This window comes from Mobula birostris, chromosome 7 (genome assembly GCF_030028105.1).
Source record: "Mobula birostris isolate sMobBir1 chromosome 7, sMobBir1.hap1, whole genome shotgun sequence".
NCBI lineage: Eukaryota > Metazoa > Chordata > Chondrichthyes > Myliobatiformes > Myliobatidae > Mobula > Mobula birostris.
In genome coordinates, this window is record NC_092376.1 from 27,199,817 (window position 1) to 27,219,922 (window position 20,106).

Consider the following 20,106-nt stretch of genomic DNA (forward strand, 5'->3'; position numbering starts at 1 on the left):
AACCAAACACCAACCATATTCCACTAATCCATTGTTCTCGTGTTCACTGATCTTCTCTGGCTCTTAATCCCCAAAAATGAAAATGATCTTTCTTCTGCTTATATCCTTCTTCAGCCTTCACCAGGGTCCAAAATTTGTTGTCCTCCATATGTACTTAAAATGCCTTAAGACCTCTTAGCTAATTGAAGTCCTTACATAAATACAGGTTTTAATCAATGTAAACCATTCCTTGAAGAAATTCAGATTTTTTAACATGGGGATTCAAGAGGCAAAACATTACATAGTCCAAATTCTGCTAATGTGGAAACTAATTAATATTCTTGCAAGGACTGTAAACAGACAGATCTACTGGCGAGGGAATCAATAGTAATATTACCGTTTTATTTGACCAAGCATAGATACTCTTGCTGATTCCAGATTTCGTATTTGACCACTTTTTACACTGCAAAAAAAAGTTTGGAGAATAGTTTTTATTAAGTAGCATACACAAGCTGCACAACATCACATTAACAAAAGCTCTGAATATTTTGAAAGCATTGGAGGAAGAACAGACATAAATAGTAATTAAATTCTTGAAGTGAAATCATCAGCTATATATTCAGTTTGGAAAACTCAAAAATACAGAAGAGATACATTGTACTTTTGTGTTTCACATCCTCAGGACATACAAGAGCGCTTCACAAACAATGAATTACTGATTTGTAAACAGACAAGGCAAGGCTCTGGCTACAAGATACAATGAAAGGCAATTTTTTTTAGGAGGAACTGAGGGATAATACTCCCATATTTTTCTCAAGAATGCTTGCAAAATCTACTACATTCACCTGCACAGGCAGATGGTGTTGTCAGTAAAACTGTATCAGAAAGAATCTCAACAATTTAACTTTCTATCAATACAACCTGGAACTACCACATCAAAGCAATACTGATGCATCAATCCTGGAATTATTACAGTATATATGCTGTATTACTTATTGTGATATCAAGTCATGTTAATCAAGGAATCTCAAATCAACTGAATTCAGTCAGGGCAGCAGCTGTAACACCACCCAATAAAGAAGGGAAGAGAATAATCTTCCAAAATTTCTCATACTGATCAGAACACAACCTGGAATATAGCGTGTGCCAGTAGTTTCCCGGTAAAATGGATTGACATTGGCTTCATAAATGATCTTAAGATATTAATTGCCCAGCTAAAATCTGAAGTACTTAAGCAAGGTGTAGTCCACATGGAACCACATGTGAAGCATAACTTGTCAAGCTAAAAAGGGATGAGAAAATTTAATAAAGAAGAGTTATCAACTGACTGAGTAATTTAAAGATCCCTTAAATTTTGCACTGATATATCACTGTAGCACAGCTTTTTTCTTTGAAGACAATTGATGGCAGCATCAGTTAGAGGCCAGAATTGGACCCTGATCTCCAGCTGCACTGAAGCCTTAGTAGGCCTCTTCAAAAAGACACAAATGACACCAAAATTGGTGACAGATTAAGGATGGATGCCAGGTTTCCATCCTAAAGAACATGGCCCATTAACATTTACCCTAACTACTTCAACACCACTTTGACAAATGTTAACTTCTAACTTCCAGATTTTCCTTTAACCCAAATTTTAATTTTTATATTGCCCTTTGACCACACCAGCTCCAGATTTTTAATCCAGTGGCATTAACAATACACTCTCAACAAAATCTGAATTATCACTACCTTATTTCACCATCTTACATATCATCATTTTTTGCAGCAACAGTACAGTGCAAAAACACAAAATTACAATAAATTACAAAGAGTGCAAACAAAAAAAAGGAATAATGTTGGATTCACTGCCCATTCAGATATTTGAAGGTAGAATGGAAGAAGCTGTTTCTGAATTGTTGAGTCTTCAGACTCCTGTACTACTATCTTATTCCTGGCTAAAATGAACTATTCCCAATACACTTCTTTATTGTAACCCTCCTTTTGCCCCATAAGCGATGCCAAGAAAATGCAACGGAGCTAACTGCTCCTCTTGTATTCACCATATGTCAGTTTTATGTAAACTCACAGAATATATAAGTTTTAACATCAGTTGCTTCATGCTTTCCACAAAGGAATTAGCTCCAAAATGTGCGATCTCACCCTTTGATCAACATACTGTTGAACTTGAGCTGCAAGCTACAGGCCTACAAATAGACTGCAGGGATTATGTTCTGTAAAAGCAATACCAAATACCAAATGACATTTTTCAAATATATTTTTCATTATGTTGTTAGCTGCCACTGTATTAAGTAGCTGACGTGTTAGCTAACAAATTTAGAACATATTTTCTAATAGTCAAGACATTACTTTTATTTGTACATGTACAAATGTGCATAAATCATTTGATTATATTTGAAGTATAGATATGTGGTCTAAATTTTTCAATATGGAGTCTTCTTATTCCAGTTGCTTTGGTGAGAAAAGATGCAAGGCTATATAAAAGCTAACAAGGCCAGTCATGATGAATGATTTTGACCCAAACATTGTTCACTTCCTTCCTATAGATGCTGCCTAACCAACTAAGTTCTTTCAGCTCCTATGCGTTGCTGTAGATTTCCAGCTTCTGTGGTCTGTTGTGCCACCAAAGCTAATACAATATTGAACACCTGACATACAGACTCCTGCATACATGAACAAGTGTTTGGGAGATTAGAAGAATGAACAGGGATGGATATGCTAGCTGCACTGGGGCTGCGTAGTACTTCTGGTGGGTGGGAATGGAGCATTGTAACATGCCTTCTTATCCCACCCCAATCCACAAAGATTGGGGACCTAATAGATTCACTCACCAAGTCAGTGACATTGCCTGGTGTCTGTACTTTCTGCACCTGCTCCATCATCTAACATGTATGTTTGTGATCACTTCCCACACACTAATTTTGTTCATTTCCTACTTATGAAAAGTCCAGGTTACAAACAGTTCTAAGTAACACAACCCCATCATATCACAGGACTGCCTGCAATGATTATAATCTGCAAAAACCTATGAGTCTAATGATGCAAAATTCCACACTAGAGGGGAAGAGCTACTGCAAATTCAGGGTAAAATTCAAGTATTTTCCCCCTAATTTTTAGTTAGCATTGGTACAAGAGTTATAATACGAAATTCAAATATATCTTCCTTTTTCACATGCACCTCAGAAATGGAAATTGAATATTGTACATAACCACAAAAGAATTCTTTTGTGCAGGATATTATATGCATTCAGAGAACTATAAACTCCAGACCTGAACAGCTCAAGAAAAGACCGAAGAATAATGTACAGCTGGGCAGAGACTACAAACATTCATGATATTGTGGATTTAAATTGGTTTGGCCATACGAGACAGAGGATAGTGGTGTAGAGTGTTGTCTGAATGGAGATTTGTGCCCAGTGGTGTTCTGATAACATGAAAAATAGCAGTGTTGTGGATAATGAGGATGGTTGTCAAAGGATGCAGCTGGGTATAAACTAAATAGAAAAATAGGCAGAGAAAGGGCAGAGTTTCATCCAAACGAATGTGAGTTGTTGCACCTTGGAAGGTCAGATGCATGAGGAAAATTTACTATATGGCAGGATCCTGGCAAGCATTGATATACAGAGGAGGCTTGGGATGCAAGTCCATAGCTCTCAGAAAGCGGCAACACATGAATAAGGTAGTAAAGAAAGTGCATGACATACTTGCTACACTGCTTCGAGCATTAAGGATAAAAGTTGAGGTATCCCATTGCAGTGATATAAAACTGTGGTCAGGCCACATTTGGAGTATTGTATGCAATTCTCCTCACCTCATTAAAAGATGTGGAGACCTTGAAGAGGGTGCAAAAGATGTCCAGGCCTGGATTAGAGTATTAGCTATAATGAAAAGGTTAAACAAAGTTGGGATTGTTTTCTCTGGAGCTTTGGAAGTTGAAGGGCAGCACATGGAAGTATATCAAACTATGAGAGGCATAGATGGGGCAGATGGGCAGAGTCAAATACTGGAGGGGATAGCTCATAGTTTTAAAGAGAGGGTGCAAAGGTCATTTTCCAGGATGCTGTCTGAATTAGAGAACGTACCTTTTGAGGAAGCTTGAATGAACTAGCGTTTTTCTCCTTCGAGCAACAGAGGATGAGAGGTGACTTGATAGAGATGTATAAGATTATGAAGGACATAGACAGCCAGCAACTTTTTCTCGGGGCTGCAATGGGCAATACCAGAGTAAATTGTTTAAGGCAAATGAAGAAGCGTTTAGGGGAGATTGCAGAGATAGTAGTTTTATTTTAAAAACAGAGAATAACGGATACCTGAAATGCACTTCCAGGGCTGACAGTAGAAGCTAATGCAATAGGGACATTTAAAAGATTCTCAGAAAGGCACATGAATGTGGAAAAAAAAAGGTTATGGGCTATATCAAAATGAAAGGCTAGACTGTGCATGGAGTAAGCTTATACTGGCCAGCACAACATCATGGGTCAAAAGGACCTTTCTGTGCTGTATGGTTCTACATGCTGAAGTATATTTAATAGAGTATGAAATTATTTAGTTTCTTCAATGACAATTAAGTGCTCAAGGTGGATTTGCTTCTAAAAGAGGAAATTTGTATCTTTGGACTTGAAAAATAGCAGAATTTTGATTTGTTCATAATAGACTTACAGGCATCATGACAAAAGTGTATGCTAATGCTGCTTACTTTGAAGTACAACAACTAGATGGGAACTAGTTACTGTGGGGAATTTCAAAAAATTTTAAACATGCAACAATCATGTAGTTGTAACCTTTTAAAGTTTATAGATACAGAAGAATTTATGATTGTTAAACAAATTCTGCATAGTAGTTTTTAGTTAATTAACGCTGTGGAAATCCCTATTTCTTTCACCATCGAAGATTGCTACCTCAAACTGAAAATTTATCCTGACGATAAACTAAACCCACCTTTCCAGATTCAATTTTCACTTCCAAAACAAAAAATTGGCAGCCTTAGCAATGAACAGTTTCATCATTCTCATACAAGCCAGAAATGAAAGTATATAGAATACTGTGCAAAAGCCTTAGGCACATATATCAATGTGGAGCAGAGAGTGAGTTTGTAAACCTAACATGAACAAGGGACATTGGGAATGGCGAGGGTAAAGTGCTGGAGGGATGTGGGACAGGAAGGACAAGGGGATGGCATTGGTGCAGACATATCCAGCATGAGATACCAACCAAGGTAATTTGATTCCAAACAATTGGTTTATTGATCATTACAGAATGTCTCTCTGGTGCTTCCTGCTCCCCCAACCCCCACATCTCCCTTCCACTTTTCTAACCATGATTCCCCTACCCTGCTTACTTCCCACGCTCAGTCCACAATCAAGACCCATATCAAAATCAAGTTTATCATCACTCACGTGAAATCTGTTTCTTTTGTGGCAACAGTATAGTGCAATATATAAAATTACTACAGTATTGTCCAAAAGTCTTAGGTACCCTAGCTATATACATGTGCCTAAGATTTTTACACAGTACTGTACATCACAATTACATCAGAGGAATCCACATTACTTGGTCCATAGCTTATTCTCACTTAACAGTTTTCACACAGCCTCAGGAAGAAAGTGGCACACCTATCACTTCTCAGTGGCAATGTCTGAACAATTACTTCATCAATCCTTACACCTAATATTTTTGGTGGTCAATCATTATTGTATTCTGATTTATTTTCTGCAGCCTTGTTTGTAAATTCATGTTTGTAAAAATTCAGGCCCATATCTCAACAAAGACACAGATGTCAACAAAGACACAGATGTCAGACTAAAAAAAGTTTTTATAAACAAGTTGCTGATGGCCTCAGATACAATTTCTCAATGGCTGCTTTCTGCGATCTACCTGGTATACAAGCCCTTCAGAGAATGAAATTTGTACCAGGATCACTATGTTTAAACAGAGAAGGAATCATAGCCTGCACTCAGTGCTCAAAAACACTGTGGGAATACCTTTACCAAAAGGACTGTAGCTCTTCAAGACAATGGTACACCACTATTATTTCAAGAATAATTATGGCTGGGCAATAAATAATTTTTTTAGATTCTGAGAACACTCAGTCCTCTTTTATTGTTATTTAGAAATGCATATATGCATTAAGAAATGATACAATGTTTCTCCAGAGTGATATCACAGAAAACAGGACAAACCAAAGACTAACACTGACAGAACCACATAATTATAACATATAGTTACAGCAGTGCAAAGCAATACCATAATTTGATGAAGAACAAACCATGGGGACGGTAAATAAAATCTCAGAAGTCCCCGAGTCGATCGACTCCCGAGTCCCCGATAGCAGTGGCAAAAGGGAGAAACTCCCTGCCATAAACCTCCAGGCACAGTCAACTTGCCGATGCCTTGGAAGCAGCTGACCACAGCCGACACTGAGTCTATCCGTCCGAAAACTTCGAGCTTCCGACCAGCCTCTCCGATACAGCCTCCCGAGCACCTTCGACCTCGTCCTGGCCGTTGAAACATGCAAAGTCGAGGATTTCGGGGCCTTCAGCTCCGGAGATTCCGGTTACCACACAGTAGCAGCAGCAGCGAAGCGGGCATTTCAGAAGTTTTCCACATGTTCCACCATACTCTCACGTCTGTCTCCATCAAATCAGGATTGTGCATGGTCCCCTACTTGACAAATAACAGACATCACCACCAAAGTGGCCGCGCGCCTCCTCTGATGACCTTTGGACAACGTCCAGGTGTCAAAAATGAGGACTGAGGGAAAAAATTATTGATGCCAGAAATAACAGGACAATTTTCTGTGCTGTAATTGTTATATGGTTATATAATTTAAATCCATTAGAGAGGTTAAAAATGATGATAAGGCAGAGATGGGTGCTGTCTACGTACATGTAGAATTTAATGACAGGTTTTCAGATAATGCACTGAGCAGCAGCAGCTAGGTGAGAAGCAAGAGGGAGCCCAGGGATATAAAATCGCAGACTCTAATGGTACAGGACTGGAAGAAATCCCATCACAGGAAACTCATTGGCTACATCTGCTCATGTCGTATTGTAACCGGATAATCCCATTTGTTAAGAACTGGAATTCAATTGTAAATGAGGTGGGGCAGTGGAAACCTGAATGGATGAGGATTAACCAATTGAGAGGGACAGATGACAAGAGTTGAGTATATATACCACTGTACTAGACCTGCCCAGACATCATCCCTGATGAAGATGTCAGAGTATGTCATAGAACTGTTGGTTAAAATAGATACCTGTACCCAGCTGGAAGCTCAAGAGTTTATTCAAAAAAAAGATTAAGTCAGTGACTGCAAAAGAAAATGCCATGTAGTTACCATAAATCTTGGCAATGAATATATTTTGCTATAAAATAACATTGTTCAATGAATATCTTGCCTGTTCTTATTAATGCAGACTCTAGATTGTTTCTACTACAGTATATGCATGACCAATGCAGGGAAGATGGGCAATTTAGTAAAAACCTATGAAACCCTCTTTTACTCGGAGTCTCTGGAATTGCAGTTTGTTAGCCACTGGACTCCGCGACGAGGAAACTACCTTTCTCGGGCTCCATACATTTAGGGTGTATATGACTTTGATCCCACCAAACCCGTGAGGTTGGGATGTCTTGTCCACCCAAATTGTGTGAATGCTGTGTGATTTATAGCATCCCCCCTCCCCCCGCAATCGCCCTCAGCAAGCAATAATAGATGGCACAATGCCTACCATTATAAAGAACATACATTTAAGAATGTTAACTTAACCAGTTATCAAAGAAAAGCAAAAAATAAATAAAAGGGCCAAATGACTTGCCCACAGAAGGCAAAAGAGTAGTTGCAGATGGGTCATATTCTGCATGGAGGTCAGTGACCAGTGGTGTGCCTCAGGGATCTGTTCTGGGACCCCTATTCTTCATGATTTTTATAAATGACCTGGATGAGGAAGTGGAGGGTTAGTAAATTTGCTGATGACACAAAGGTTAGGGGTGTTGTGGACAGTGAGGAGGGCTCTCAGAGGCTACAGCAGGATATTGATAGGATGAAAAACTGGGCTGAGAAGTGGCAGATGGAGTTCAACCCAGATAAGTGTGAGGTGGTTCATTTTGGTAGGTCAAATATGATGGTAGAATATAGCATTAATGTTAAGACTCTTGGCAGTGCAGAGGATCAGAGGGATCTTGGGGTCCAAGTTCATAGAACACTCAAAGCTGCTATGCAGGTTGACTCTGTGGTTAAGGCGGCATACGGTACATTGGCCTTCATCAACTGTGGGATTGAGTTTAAGAGCCGAGAGGTAATGTTACAGCTACATAGGACCCTGGTCAGACCCCAGTTGGAGTACTGTGCTCAATTCTGGTCGCCTCATTACAGGAAGGACATGGAAACCATAGAAAAGGTGCAGAGGATGTTGCCTGGATTGGAGAGCATGCCTTATGAGAATAGGTTGAGTGAACTCGGCTTTTTCTCCTTGGAGCGACAGAGGATGAGAGGTGACCTGATAGAGGTGTACAACATAATGAAAGGCATTGATTGTGTGGAATGGCTAGCACGAGAGGACACAGTTTTAAGGTGCTTGGAAGTAGGTACAGAGGAGATGTCAGGGGTAAGTTTTTTTATGCAGAGGGTGGTGAGTGCGTAGAATGGGCTGCCGGCGGTGGTGGAGGCGGAAATGATAGGACTCTTGGATAGGTACATGGAGCTTAGAAAAGTAGAGGGCTATGGGTAAGCCTAGGTAGTTCTAAGGTGAGGACATGTTCGGCACAGCTTTGTGGGCCAAAGGGCCTGTATTGTGCTATAGGTTTTCTGTTTCTATGTTTCTATCATAACTAAACAGACAAATGTTGGAGCTCATCTTGTAGTTCTCTTAACTCATGCGCTGGACACTCAGTCTGTGTGAAAGCACACATCATCTTCTGAACATGGCTCAAAATCCATCTCGAATAAACAGGCTTTCCCACGGGACTATTGGTCCTTCCCCCTTGAAGCCATTCATCTGCACAAAGCACCTTGTATAACAGGGATGGCTTCCTCAACCATCAACCCTCCTGTCTTCTCCCAGCTCCCACCAAAAAGACTTTGACACACACCAGTGTCCCTCAAAAAACCTCTTCGCCCAGTGTTATCTAGAACCTGCTTCCAACTCCACCATCCTGACTGGCTGACACCACATTCCTTAGATGAACAACCAAGTGCCTTACCTCAGCTCAAACACAAACAGTCTTAAAGTATAGTACAGAACTGCTAAAATGAAATACCTACAGCATAGCAGTAAAGATCTTAACCTGGGTGCTACAATTATTTGTGTTCCTACTTCGTTGTATCCATAAGGAAAAGATACACAATTGAAAACTTTGAAAATTGGAGAACAAGCCATGCAAATATGATGTTTTTCATATTTCACTTGCAGAACAACAGTACTTCTGTCAGCTATGGGAAAAGTACATAACTTTCGTGTAGCAACTGATTTGTTGCAAGTTATATATTTCTGAAAAATCCATCTGATAAAATTGATCTTCCTTGTTCCGGCACTTCAGTGAACTGTATTTGCTTGAGTCGATACATTACTGCAAGTTAAAGCCCTCTTTAAGCAATGCTCTTTTGAGCGTGAAATCTGTAAGTAAGGAATCCTTTATTCTTCCTGTAACATTGAAGATAAAAGCACCAAATCCAATAAAACTAAGACTTGCTTCCACCTCTCAGTATTTCTTCCACAAATGATTACTGCCAATTGCAATGACTAACTTCCAAACAGCTCAATAGCATGAAGTGTAGCCCAATAACTAATAATGGTGCAAGTTATTTTCCTCCAAATTATTCATGCACATCACTGTGATCTATTTACAATTGGCAAATATGAAATCAAAAATGCTGTCAAAGGGGCTTGAGTCATAAAGCAAGAGTGTTGACAGTGATGAACATAACACACAACAACTGCTCACCAAAATTCCTTTTTGACAGTTCCTCACAAGCTCTCCACCTCTACCACTGAGAAGGACAAGGGCAGGAAATGGAAGGGGCTACCACTGAGACTGGCTTCTTTCCAAGTTACACACTGGAAAATAATTTGCTGTCACTTTACTAGAATTGAATACCCAACAGGATGGGGGTGCCTTCATCAAAAGGACTACGGTTTACCACCACCCTTGAAGGTAATCAAGCATGGATAATAAATTCAAACGTCCCCAGTAAAGTTCTCAAAAATGAATAACAAAGAAAATTCTATACAAAATACCATTTACCATCACTAGTTAACTTTTATTGGCTTAATACTCATTTTTCAATCATTCCCAATTAGGAATTACCTGGATTTTCTTAAAGATTTTTTCCTATGTGATTTAGGTTTGCTTTTCAGTTCAAAACCTTTCAAAATGCCCAACTTCCAACCCAAGATGACACTTGCTATGGATGGGACAGCAACTTGGGCATTTTTTCCCCACGGTTCTAATCAGATTGCAACATCCTGCTTGATCCAGCACTTGGATGAAAAGATTGTTGACTCATTCAGCTGCAAAGTTACTTCTTGCTTAAAGAGGAGTAACTCATATACCTGTGGTTCATGACAAATGAATGATAGACTGATTAAAGGAAGGGGTGGTGCAGCAGAAAGACACCCTACATGTATATAGAGAGATGGTGGTGCTACTTGTACTCAGAAAAGTAAAGAAATCTCACCTCCATTCAATAGCTTTTTCAACAGAGCTGAATACTTTAGGTCGACTCCGTAAGAACGTTTGCATGCTGTTTAAAGCATCCATTGCTGTGCCTAGGAATGTTTTTAAAACATGTTACAGAATGCTATGAAAATTATTTATACATATGCAACAGTAAAAATTGTCATTCGGTGGTTTACAGAAACCGTGACTCAAAGAATTTGATGAGACCTACTTTTAAAAGAAACACTACATTACTATGCAAATATCTTAGGCACAGGAAAAAAATTTCTATAAAGCAAAGATGCTTTCAAAAATAATGAAATTAGAAGTTTCTAAATATCAAAAAAATACTATAAAGAGCAATAACAGGAAAAAGCCAAATCAAATCAATATTTGGTGTGACCACCTTTGCTTTTAAAACTGCATCAATTCTCTTAGATACGCTGTCATACAGTTTTATAAGAAAATCAGCTTGTAGGTTGTTCCAAGCATCTTGGAGAACTTGCCACAGTTCTTCTGCAGAATTTGGCTGACACGTTTGCTTCTGTTTCTCCAGGTAACCCCAGACAGCCTTGATGATGTTGAGATCAGGGCTCAGTGAAAGTCATACCATCTGTTGCAGAACTCTTTGTTCTTCTTTTCACTGAACATAGTTCTTTATGACCTGGGCTGTGTGTTTGGAATAATTTTTCTGCTGCAGAATGCGGTTGGGACCGATCAGATGCCTTCCTGATGGTATTGTGTGCTCAATGAGAATCAGTATTGAGGATTCCTATAATTCTGACCAGATCACCAACTCCATTTTCTGAAATGCAGCCCGTAAGGAACCTCCGCCGTGTTTCACTGTTGGTTGCAGACACTCATCCATGTAGCGCTTTCCAACTCTTCTAAGGACAAAATGTCTCCTATATGAACCGAAAATTTCAAATTTTGACTTGGCAGTCCAGAACATGCTGCATTGTTCAGCACCCCAGTCCTTATTTTATGCATAGATAAATTGCTTGGCTTTCTTTCCACTTCAGAGGAATGGCTTTTTGGCAGCAACTCTTCCATGAAGGCAACTTCTGACAAGACTTCTTCGGATTATAGAGGGGTGTCCTTGGGTTCCAGCGCTTTCTGTGAGTTCAGAGTTGATAGCAGTGCTGGACTTCTTTCGATTTAGAAGGGACATCAGTTTGATGTATCTCTCGTCTGCTGCACTCAGTTTTTAAGGCCAACCACTGCATTTCTGGTCCTCAATCTTGCCTGTTTCTTTGTGCTTTGAGCTTGGACAGCACATCTTGAAACTCCTGTCTGCCATGAAATTTCTGCTTGGGAGAGACTTTGCTGACGTAGGATGACCACCTTGTGTCATGATGCTGTGCTCACACTTGCCATGGTGAAAATATTGATGATTTGTGGGGTAAATTGTTACATCTGCCACACCGTCACCTTTTAGTTTGGTTGTCCTTTGCCCAGTCTGATTCCTTCTACACCTGTTTCCGTTTCAGTTAATCAGTTTAGTTCATTCAACTCATGATGTCATTGACCATGAGCATCCTGTTTATTATCTTTGTCTAATCATGCACTGGGCTATATACCTACAAAGTAATCAAGTTTTTTAAAAAATGTTACTTTAACAACATACAAAAAGTTCTGTGTAACATTTAATTTTTTGGAAAATGAATGTTTGGAAATCTAAAATTTGCAGAAGACAATGCAGAAGACAAAAAAAAAACATCTATAACAAAATTTATATTAAAAACACCAGGGCACCCAACACTTTTTTTTGCACAGTACTGTACTTTAAGTATGATGTAGTAATATAAATAACCCACCTTCTACCACATCAATCACGCAGAGACCCAGAAGAGATGGCACAAAGTTATTTACTGCAGAATGAACTGCTATTGCTCCACCCATACTATGGCCAATCAACAGAATTGGGGGAGCATCTGCACCATACAATGTGTCAATTATATCTCCAATGTCTCTGTAAAGGAAAAGTATACAGATTTTAAAAAAATATATACAAAGCTCTTCTCAACAAAGCTGACTTACAAACTTTTTTACCCTTACAACATTAGTTGCGTTATCAAATCTTGATACAATGTGCTAAACAGCCCACTGTCAAGATATTTATCCCATGGCAGTCTTTTCTAATTCAATGTACACATTTTTTGATTTGCATTTGTTATATGAATGTGTTAACTTTTAGAATTAAACTGAGTACTATACAGACAAAACATTTATCAGCCAATCTTAGATCAAACATTAACATGTTTCTCCCACTTCCAGAGCTGGAAAGGTGGTTTAAGCTTGATAAAAACAAATTTGCATGCTACATTAATATAGAAATAAAGCATCTTTCAATGCTGCAGGTAAGCTTATGCCTTCACTTTCTTGCATTTTTGATGTATATAAATACACAGAAATGACCTTATTTCATTCTGGAATCTGGAAAAGATGAAAACTAACAGTTAAAGTTCGTTTACTGCCAGTGAAATTCTCTAAAAGCTTCTAAAATAAAAAAACTTGAGGTTTCAAGATCAAAAGGAATTCTTAAATATTTTTAAAAAGTAATACTGAAATTAGAAATTAAGAGGCTTAACAAGACAACAGACCTAAACTATTTATAATACATTTTAATTGTAGTTTAAGTGTCTAGTTTAGAAAAGGATCTCGTGCTTTCCTGTTGTATACAACAAATAAATACTTTTGGGATTCCAGCTGGGTACAGGTATCAATTATAACTGATGCTTTAATGATAAATTCTGTCATCTTCATGAGATGGTAGAGTTTGTCATTGAAGCATCGGTTATAATCGACACTTGTACCCAGTGGGAAGTCTGAGAAGAGTTTATTTGCTTAGTCTAGAGTTAATTTTAAATTAAAGCTAATCCTGCCCTTTGAGTATTTCTGCAATTTTGCAGCACATTTCCATTTCAGTGTGATGAAAAATTCTGCAGTGATGTGGACAGCAATTTCCATGAAACTAATGTCCGTATTACAGCAAGAATTCTGAACTGTACTTATTAACTGTTCTGCTTTTGATTTTGCAAGTACAATAGAGAACACACAGGAAATCTACAGTTCTTATATTTATCAATTGGAGTATTGTACTGGCATTTAACCAACAGAATTTCTCAGAAAATTTAATTTTTATAATCACAAATGTCTAGATAATACTAAATGTTTTAAAATCTGCTCTACTGAACAATAACATAATTAAATATTCTGTCTTATGGATAATCTTAAAGGAAGGGGAAGTATCATTAATAGGGAAGAGAGTCCAAATTAGGAATACTCAATCAAGGACAGTCAAATACAACTGACTGTAGCTGATGGTTAATTGTTAAACTATCAACTGCAGCATGTTCACTTAAAAATAGGCTGCTGAATCAGAACTAATACAGAGCTTAATGTCAGAATTGTTATTTATTAGCCAGCACCTGTATTTCAAAGACAGGCAGATTGGGACTGGGTACATACACAATCCACTTACTCTTATCTGGGTTCAGAATAAACCCAGATGGCAAGTGATTATTGTTTCTTACAGATTTGCTCATGAAGTACCAAAAATAAACAGGCCATTCCTTACTATTTTGCTGTCACTGAGTATCAGCATCCACCACGGTACAATACAAAAGAAAGGTCATTACAAAAAAAACACTAAACTAATTTTGAAAATATTTATAACAGTTCAGTCCTGTCCATTTTCCTAGTGCCTGCTTTTCCCCTTCTTGTTCCTTCCATGCAAGCATATCTCGTAAAAAGCTGCTGTCTTTCAGTGGAAGAAACTGCAAACAGAAAAAGCAAATACAAATGAAAGACAAACCTGATTAACTTCGTACCTGGAGCATCACCATCTTTGGCAACACCACCTTCAGTTGGCTACTGACAGCCAACAGGGACACAGCAGAGCAGCAGGCTTAAAACCTATTCTTAGTTCTGATGAGGGATCACTGACCTGAAATATTAAATAATTGTTTCTTTCCCTCCACTGTTAACTGTCCAGCAATTGAATATTTTCAGCAATTTCTGCTTTTATTTTTGAAATACACACAGTGGCTCTTTCTCAGAGTCTAGTAGGAATGGCACCTGCCTCAGTAATCCTGCTGAACTACTATTACCTTTCAAGCTCAGGCTAAGAATCCAGTGCAGCACTCAATTGTTTAGTAATGCCAGTCAGATAAAATGCAATTATTTTCCAGCTCTACAGTGTATACTTAACATAAAAAATGACACAGTGTTGAATAATGAGGGCAAGGCATAAATATGATTTCTATAAATAAATTTTAATAGTTGAAAGGTAATTAAATAGGGTCAGTAAAGTTAAAAGCAAATTCCATTGTGTAGATAGAAAGGAAATTACTTCCACTGATTGGCAAATCCTGTACAAAGATTATGATCTTAAAATTAGAGTTGGCAGATTTAAGAGTGAAACTAACATTTGCATACAAAGACCAGAAAAAAAAAGTCTGGAACTCTCTCCAGTAAGAGTCACAGGATTTTGACTCATTTAAAATGTCCAGTACTCAGATCAATGGTTTATTTTTCTCTTCGCAGTCATCAAAGAACATTGAGCAAAGGGAAATAAATAGATATGAGATGGTTAATAGGCATGATCCAACTAAATGGGATAATATTATTTAAGTAATAATTACACAAAGAATAACTATCAAAATTTGTTTTTTTAACAGTTTCAATTTCACCCAATCAATAACTAAACTTTGAAACCACAATCATAATGAATCCACAGACATGATCCGCTGGAAGTGTTGTTGCAAATCTAACTATGAAAAAGTAAATGGAAAACTCCATACAGTTTTGGTCATACTAAAAGAATGCATTATTTATTAAGTGTTTGACAATGTTTCTGGAACACTTACATTTCACACTCAAGATGCAAACCGCTAGTCAGGATGTACCTCACCATGGGAGATCTTGTCAACAGATGGAGCAACCCACTTCACAAGAAAATTTCACAGATTGCTAAGAAACTATGAAAAGATCCTAATGACCTTGCAGTAACACAGAGCAAAAATACACTGGTAGGAAATAAACAATTTGCTATTGAGTAGCTGAATCACTTACAACACGAAAGGAATTATTTTACTGTTTTTGTACCTGGACATGGTTTCTGCAGAAAGATCTTCACTGTTTACAACTTTTGTATCACCTGGAAGATAAATAGAACCAGTTAAATGTTTTCATAACAGTTGGTTTCCCATCTTCATAGTAAAAAGAATAAATCATTTGATTTTGATGCAGTTTGGCTTCCACATTTTAATGAACAGAAAACTACCAAAAAATTACAGAACCTGGGCAAAAGGGAGGAGTTAATATAGTCTGCAGTAGGAATGTTCCAGTATTGACCGCACCAAAATATAGTGCACAGGAACCCGTTTGACTATGTCCATAGCAAACAAAAGAAGGGAGTCATTTAGTCTAGTTCCACTTGCCAACCTTGTTCCACATCCTTGTCAGTCATAGCATAGGATATTCATCCAGGTATTTTTAAGAGTTTATGCCTTTACCACACATTTATACAGCAAGTTTCAGATCCCCCTCCCCCAAACTCTTAGGATGGGAAAACAAACTTGCCTTTGAATTTTTACCGATCACATTGAACCCACATCTTCCAGATATTGACTTATCCACTAATATAAATTTTTAAAAATTGTCATTCCTATTCACCCTATTTTGGAATCAAATAATTTCATCCACATCAGTTAAACCTTCTCTCAGTTCCACAGAGAATATCTCCATCTTAACAATCTTTTCTCAACCTTCTGAAGTCCTGGTAACATCCTAGCAAATCTTCTCTATTACCTTGCTTGAGCCATCACATCCTTTCAGAACTCTTAACGAGTGGCCAACCGTGACCCTGCTATTACCTTATATGCAGCTCTAGCATGACTTCCTGGTTTGTATGATCAGCCAATAATCATCACAGTAAGCCACCTTTATATAGCATCCTGATTAGCCCTATCACCTCAGACAATCACATAATCCTTTTAAAACCCTTAATCACCTCCTCTTCCACAATATTGATAGCAGCAGTTATAAATCATTATCAGTGTGAAGTTCTCCTACATACACCCTTTTTTTGTCCAAACATCTTTTTTTGTATCCATTTTATCTAAATTTATTATGTAACATAGAATAGTACAATGCAGTATAGGCCCTTTGGCCCACGACGTTGTGCTGACCTTTTAACAAAGCCCAGCTCATCCCTCCCACATAGTCTTTCATTTTTCTTTCATCCATATGTCTAAGAGTCTTTTAAATATCCCTAATATATCTGCCTCTACCGCCACCCAGTTCCACGCACTTCCCACTCTCTGTGTGTAAAAAAACTACTGCTGACATCTCCCCCATACTTTCCTGCATTCACATTAAAAATATGTCTATTGCCACCATGGGAAAAAAAGTGCAGGTTGCCCACTCTATCTATGCCTCTCATCATAATCACCCCTATCAAGTCTCCTCTCATTTCCAATCCTCTTTTTCCCACCTCCACCAACCTCTGCTTTAAATGGGTTATATTTTGCAATTTTCAAATCAAATACACCCTCCCATCCTCACTTCTAGTTCTTCAATGGGATTGCTTCTTTCATGATTCATTGATCTATTCTTCCACCTCCATCAAGTATTCCAATGACACTTTCCCATTAACCACAGAGATAAAGTACCTGTCCTTTCATCCCTTCCCATCATCCAGGGGTCCAAACTCTCTTTCCAGGCAAACCAACAATGCACTTGCACCACTAGTATTATTCAATCCGGTTCTGGTGCTTTACATCTGACACTTGAGATTTGTTTCCCACGTATTGAAAAAAAAACATAATTGGTTGACCTATTTTGTGGAATCTCTCCATTAAATCACAGGGGTGATCCCAAGCTCCCACTTGCCTGTCAGTTTAATTTTCCATCCCACTCCTGGTGATCCACCTGCCTGTGATCCTATGATCTCCTGCAACGTTACAAATCAGATCCTAAGTAGACTTGAACTACAGCATCTTATCTTGTGTCCTAATATTGCAGCCTTCCAAACTCAGTATCAAATTCAACTATTTCAGGTATCTGCTTTCTTTCTACGTTTGCACTAGAACTGGCCTATTCTGCTATAGATTATCCACCAACTATATTAATTTAGTTATTCTGTCCATTAGTACTGCCTTATCTGCTTTATATTTCTTACACATCTGATGTTTTATTCTTTGTACTCTTCACAGATTTTACTATTTTGTGTTTTCCCTTTCTTCATTAATCTATCAAACAAATAATTGCATTCCTGGCTCTTCATAGTAACCCTGCTCTCACTCTACCAGAAACTACCTTTGACATATACATCTCTTCCTAACCACCACGCAACATGAAACTACCTCATTTTCTCTCTTTCCTGTTATGAAGAGTTTTTGACTGAAACATTAATTCTGTTGCTCTTTTCCCATTGCTACCTGACCTATTGAAGAATTCTACCATTTCCTATTTTTATTTCAGATAGCTCACAACCTTGGTGTCATATTTAACTTCAAGGTTATGCATCCTGTTATCTCCAGAATTTAACACTTCTATCCTTATCTGCACTCATTCCCTGATTTTTTTATAAAACAAAGTATTTTGCACCATTATGTTTATGAAAGACTGTGCTCTTTGAAGCACAGGCGGCTACAGAGCAGCCTGACAACAACATATAAAATGATGAGCAGTATAAATAGTCTTTCTCCCAGGGTTGAAATATCAAATACCAGAGGGCATAGCATTAAGGTGAGAGGAATTTAACAAGATTTAAGGAGATTAACAAGGTAAGATTTTTAATTCCAAATACCTACACCCTTGGGAACCTGCTGCCAGGAAAAGAGATGAAAGCCACTTAAGAGGTGTTTAGTCTGGCATATGAACAGTGAGGGAATGTGGATATAGACCATATGCAGGCAATTGGGATTAGTTTAAAATGGCATCATGATTGGCATAAGACACTGTGAGCCAAAGGGCCTCTTCCTGTTCCATGTACCAAATAAACAAATAAGTAACAAACTGTTTATTTTGCAAGTCAGCGTGGGAGGACAGATGTTGGAATGTTGTCAATGTTGTCAATGCATCCACCATACACAATGCCAATGAGTTACTCTCCCTGACTACTTATCTGTGGGAAAACACTGAAAATCAGCTAGTATTTCATACTACTAAAGGAAAATGTCATTGTGAATTCAATACAGAAAATCACCAGGTTATGAGTTTCATTCTTGAGAGCTATCCATATGCAGATTTCTCCATAAATCAGAAATATTTATTTTCTATAGCTATCCATATTTTACAAGCATTCTTCCATTTCACTGAATAATCACCCTAACAATATCCATAATTAAACTAACTGAATATATACTGCATTGCCTCATTAATGAACAGCCTGAAACATTTTATTACTAGCTTGAAAAATGCTTTAAAATAAAGGAGAACATTTGCATAAAATCAGATTTCTATAAATCAATTCAGCCATGACCAGCACTACTAAGTCCCAGCAGCACGATTCTTAAGCACAACTATTGGATCTCCTGACTCGCATCTTCACAGATCTGGGCTCAAATCTTGACTTCTGATGTTGCCTCTGTAGCATTTGCACATTGTCACTGTGATCATGCAGGTTTCTTCTGAGAACTCCAGTTTCCTACCACATTACAAAGATGTGGATCGGCAAGTTAAATGGCCACTGTAACTTGTCCCCAGTGTGCAGCAGAATGGCAAGTAGCAGAATGTGGGGCAAGTTGATGGGAATGTGGGGACAACAAAAGTGGATTAGTGCAAATGGGTGCTTCGTAGCTGGAACCGATTTGGTGGTGGAAGGGTCTGATTCCATGCTATATAAATCTATGCCCTGATAAGTATCTGGAAATATTTGCTTCCCAAGTTCTCAAATATTGCAATATACCCTAGGAGAAATAAAAAGCAACACTAGGTTGGGATATCAAAGAGTCAACCCCACATAATTTTCCCCACTTCAACATACCTATCTTTCAAAATTCCTCCCACTGACTCATTGTGCTTTACAAACATTCTGTGCAGCCCTACATTCTAGGAACATCAAGTCAAAATTTAGCTGTCTAACAATATTAAAGTAACTTTCTCCAAGCTTGATTGGACATAGACTACTTTAACACAAAGTTCTAAACTGCCAGAAATTTCATGATTTACTATACTTTACAACTTTATAAAGAAATAGTTCCCAAGTTACTAAGAGAACAATCTACATTCAATTGTTGGTTCAATAGGTGCTTTAAAATAAAATTCTTTGCTATAATCAAGACAATGGCTAGCCAAAAATTCAGGAAGCCTGATATTTATTGTTAGGAGATAACCTATGACATCAGCTTATATTTCCCATTAGCTATTTCCACAAGTCTAATAGTTTAATTCATGCAGTTTAAAGTTACTTTGTTTTATAATATAAACAAAAGGCACAGTGCTCACTGTTTAGTTTTGCGGTCTAAT

General features: G+C 38.0%; 1 protein-coding gene across 3 annotated transcripts in view; it reads right to left on the reverse strand.

Annotated features, from left to right (window-relative positions):
• Positions 1-20,106, reverse strand: part of ppme1 (protein phosphatase methylesterase 1) — a 67,211-nt gene that overhangs the window by 23,314 nt on the left and 23,791 nt on the right. For all 3 annotated transcript variants that reach the window (XM_072262789.1, XM_072262788.1, XM_072262787.1), the window contains 4 exons: positions 15,739-15,790; positions 12,447-12,601; positions 10,649-10,739; positions 377-442 (listed from right to left, as the gene is read on the reverse strand). In XM_072262789.1, coding sequence (XP_072118890.1) covers positions 377-442; positions 10,649-10,739; positions 12,447-12,601; positions 15,739-15,790 — 364 coding nt within the window. The remainder of the gene's footprint in view (positions 1-376; positions 443-10,648; positions 10,740-12,446; positions 12,602-15,738; positions 15,791-20,106) is intronic.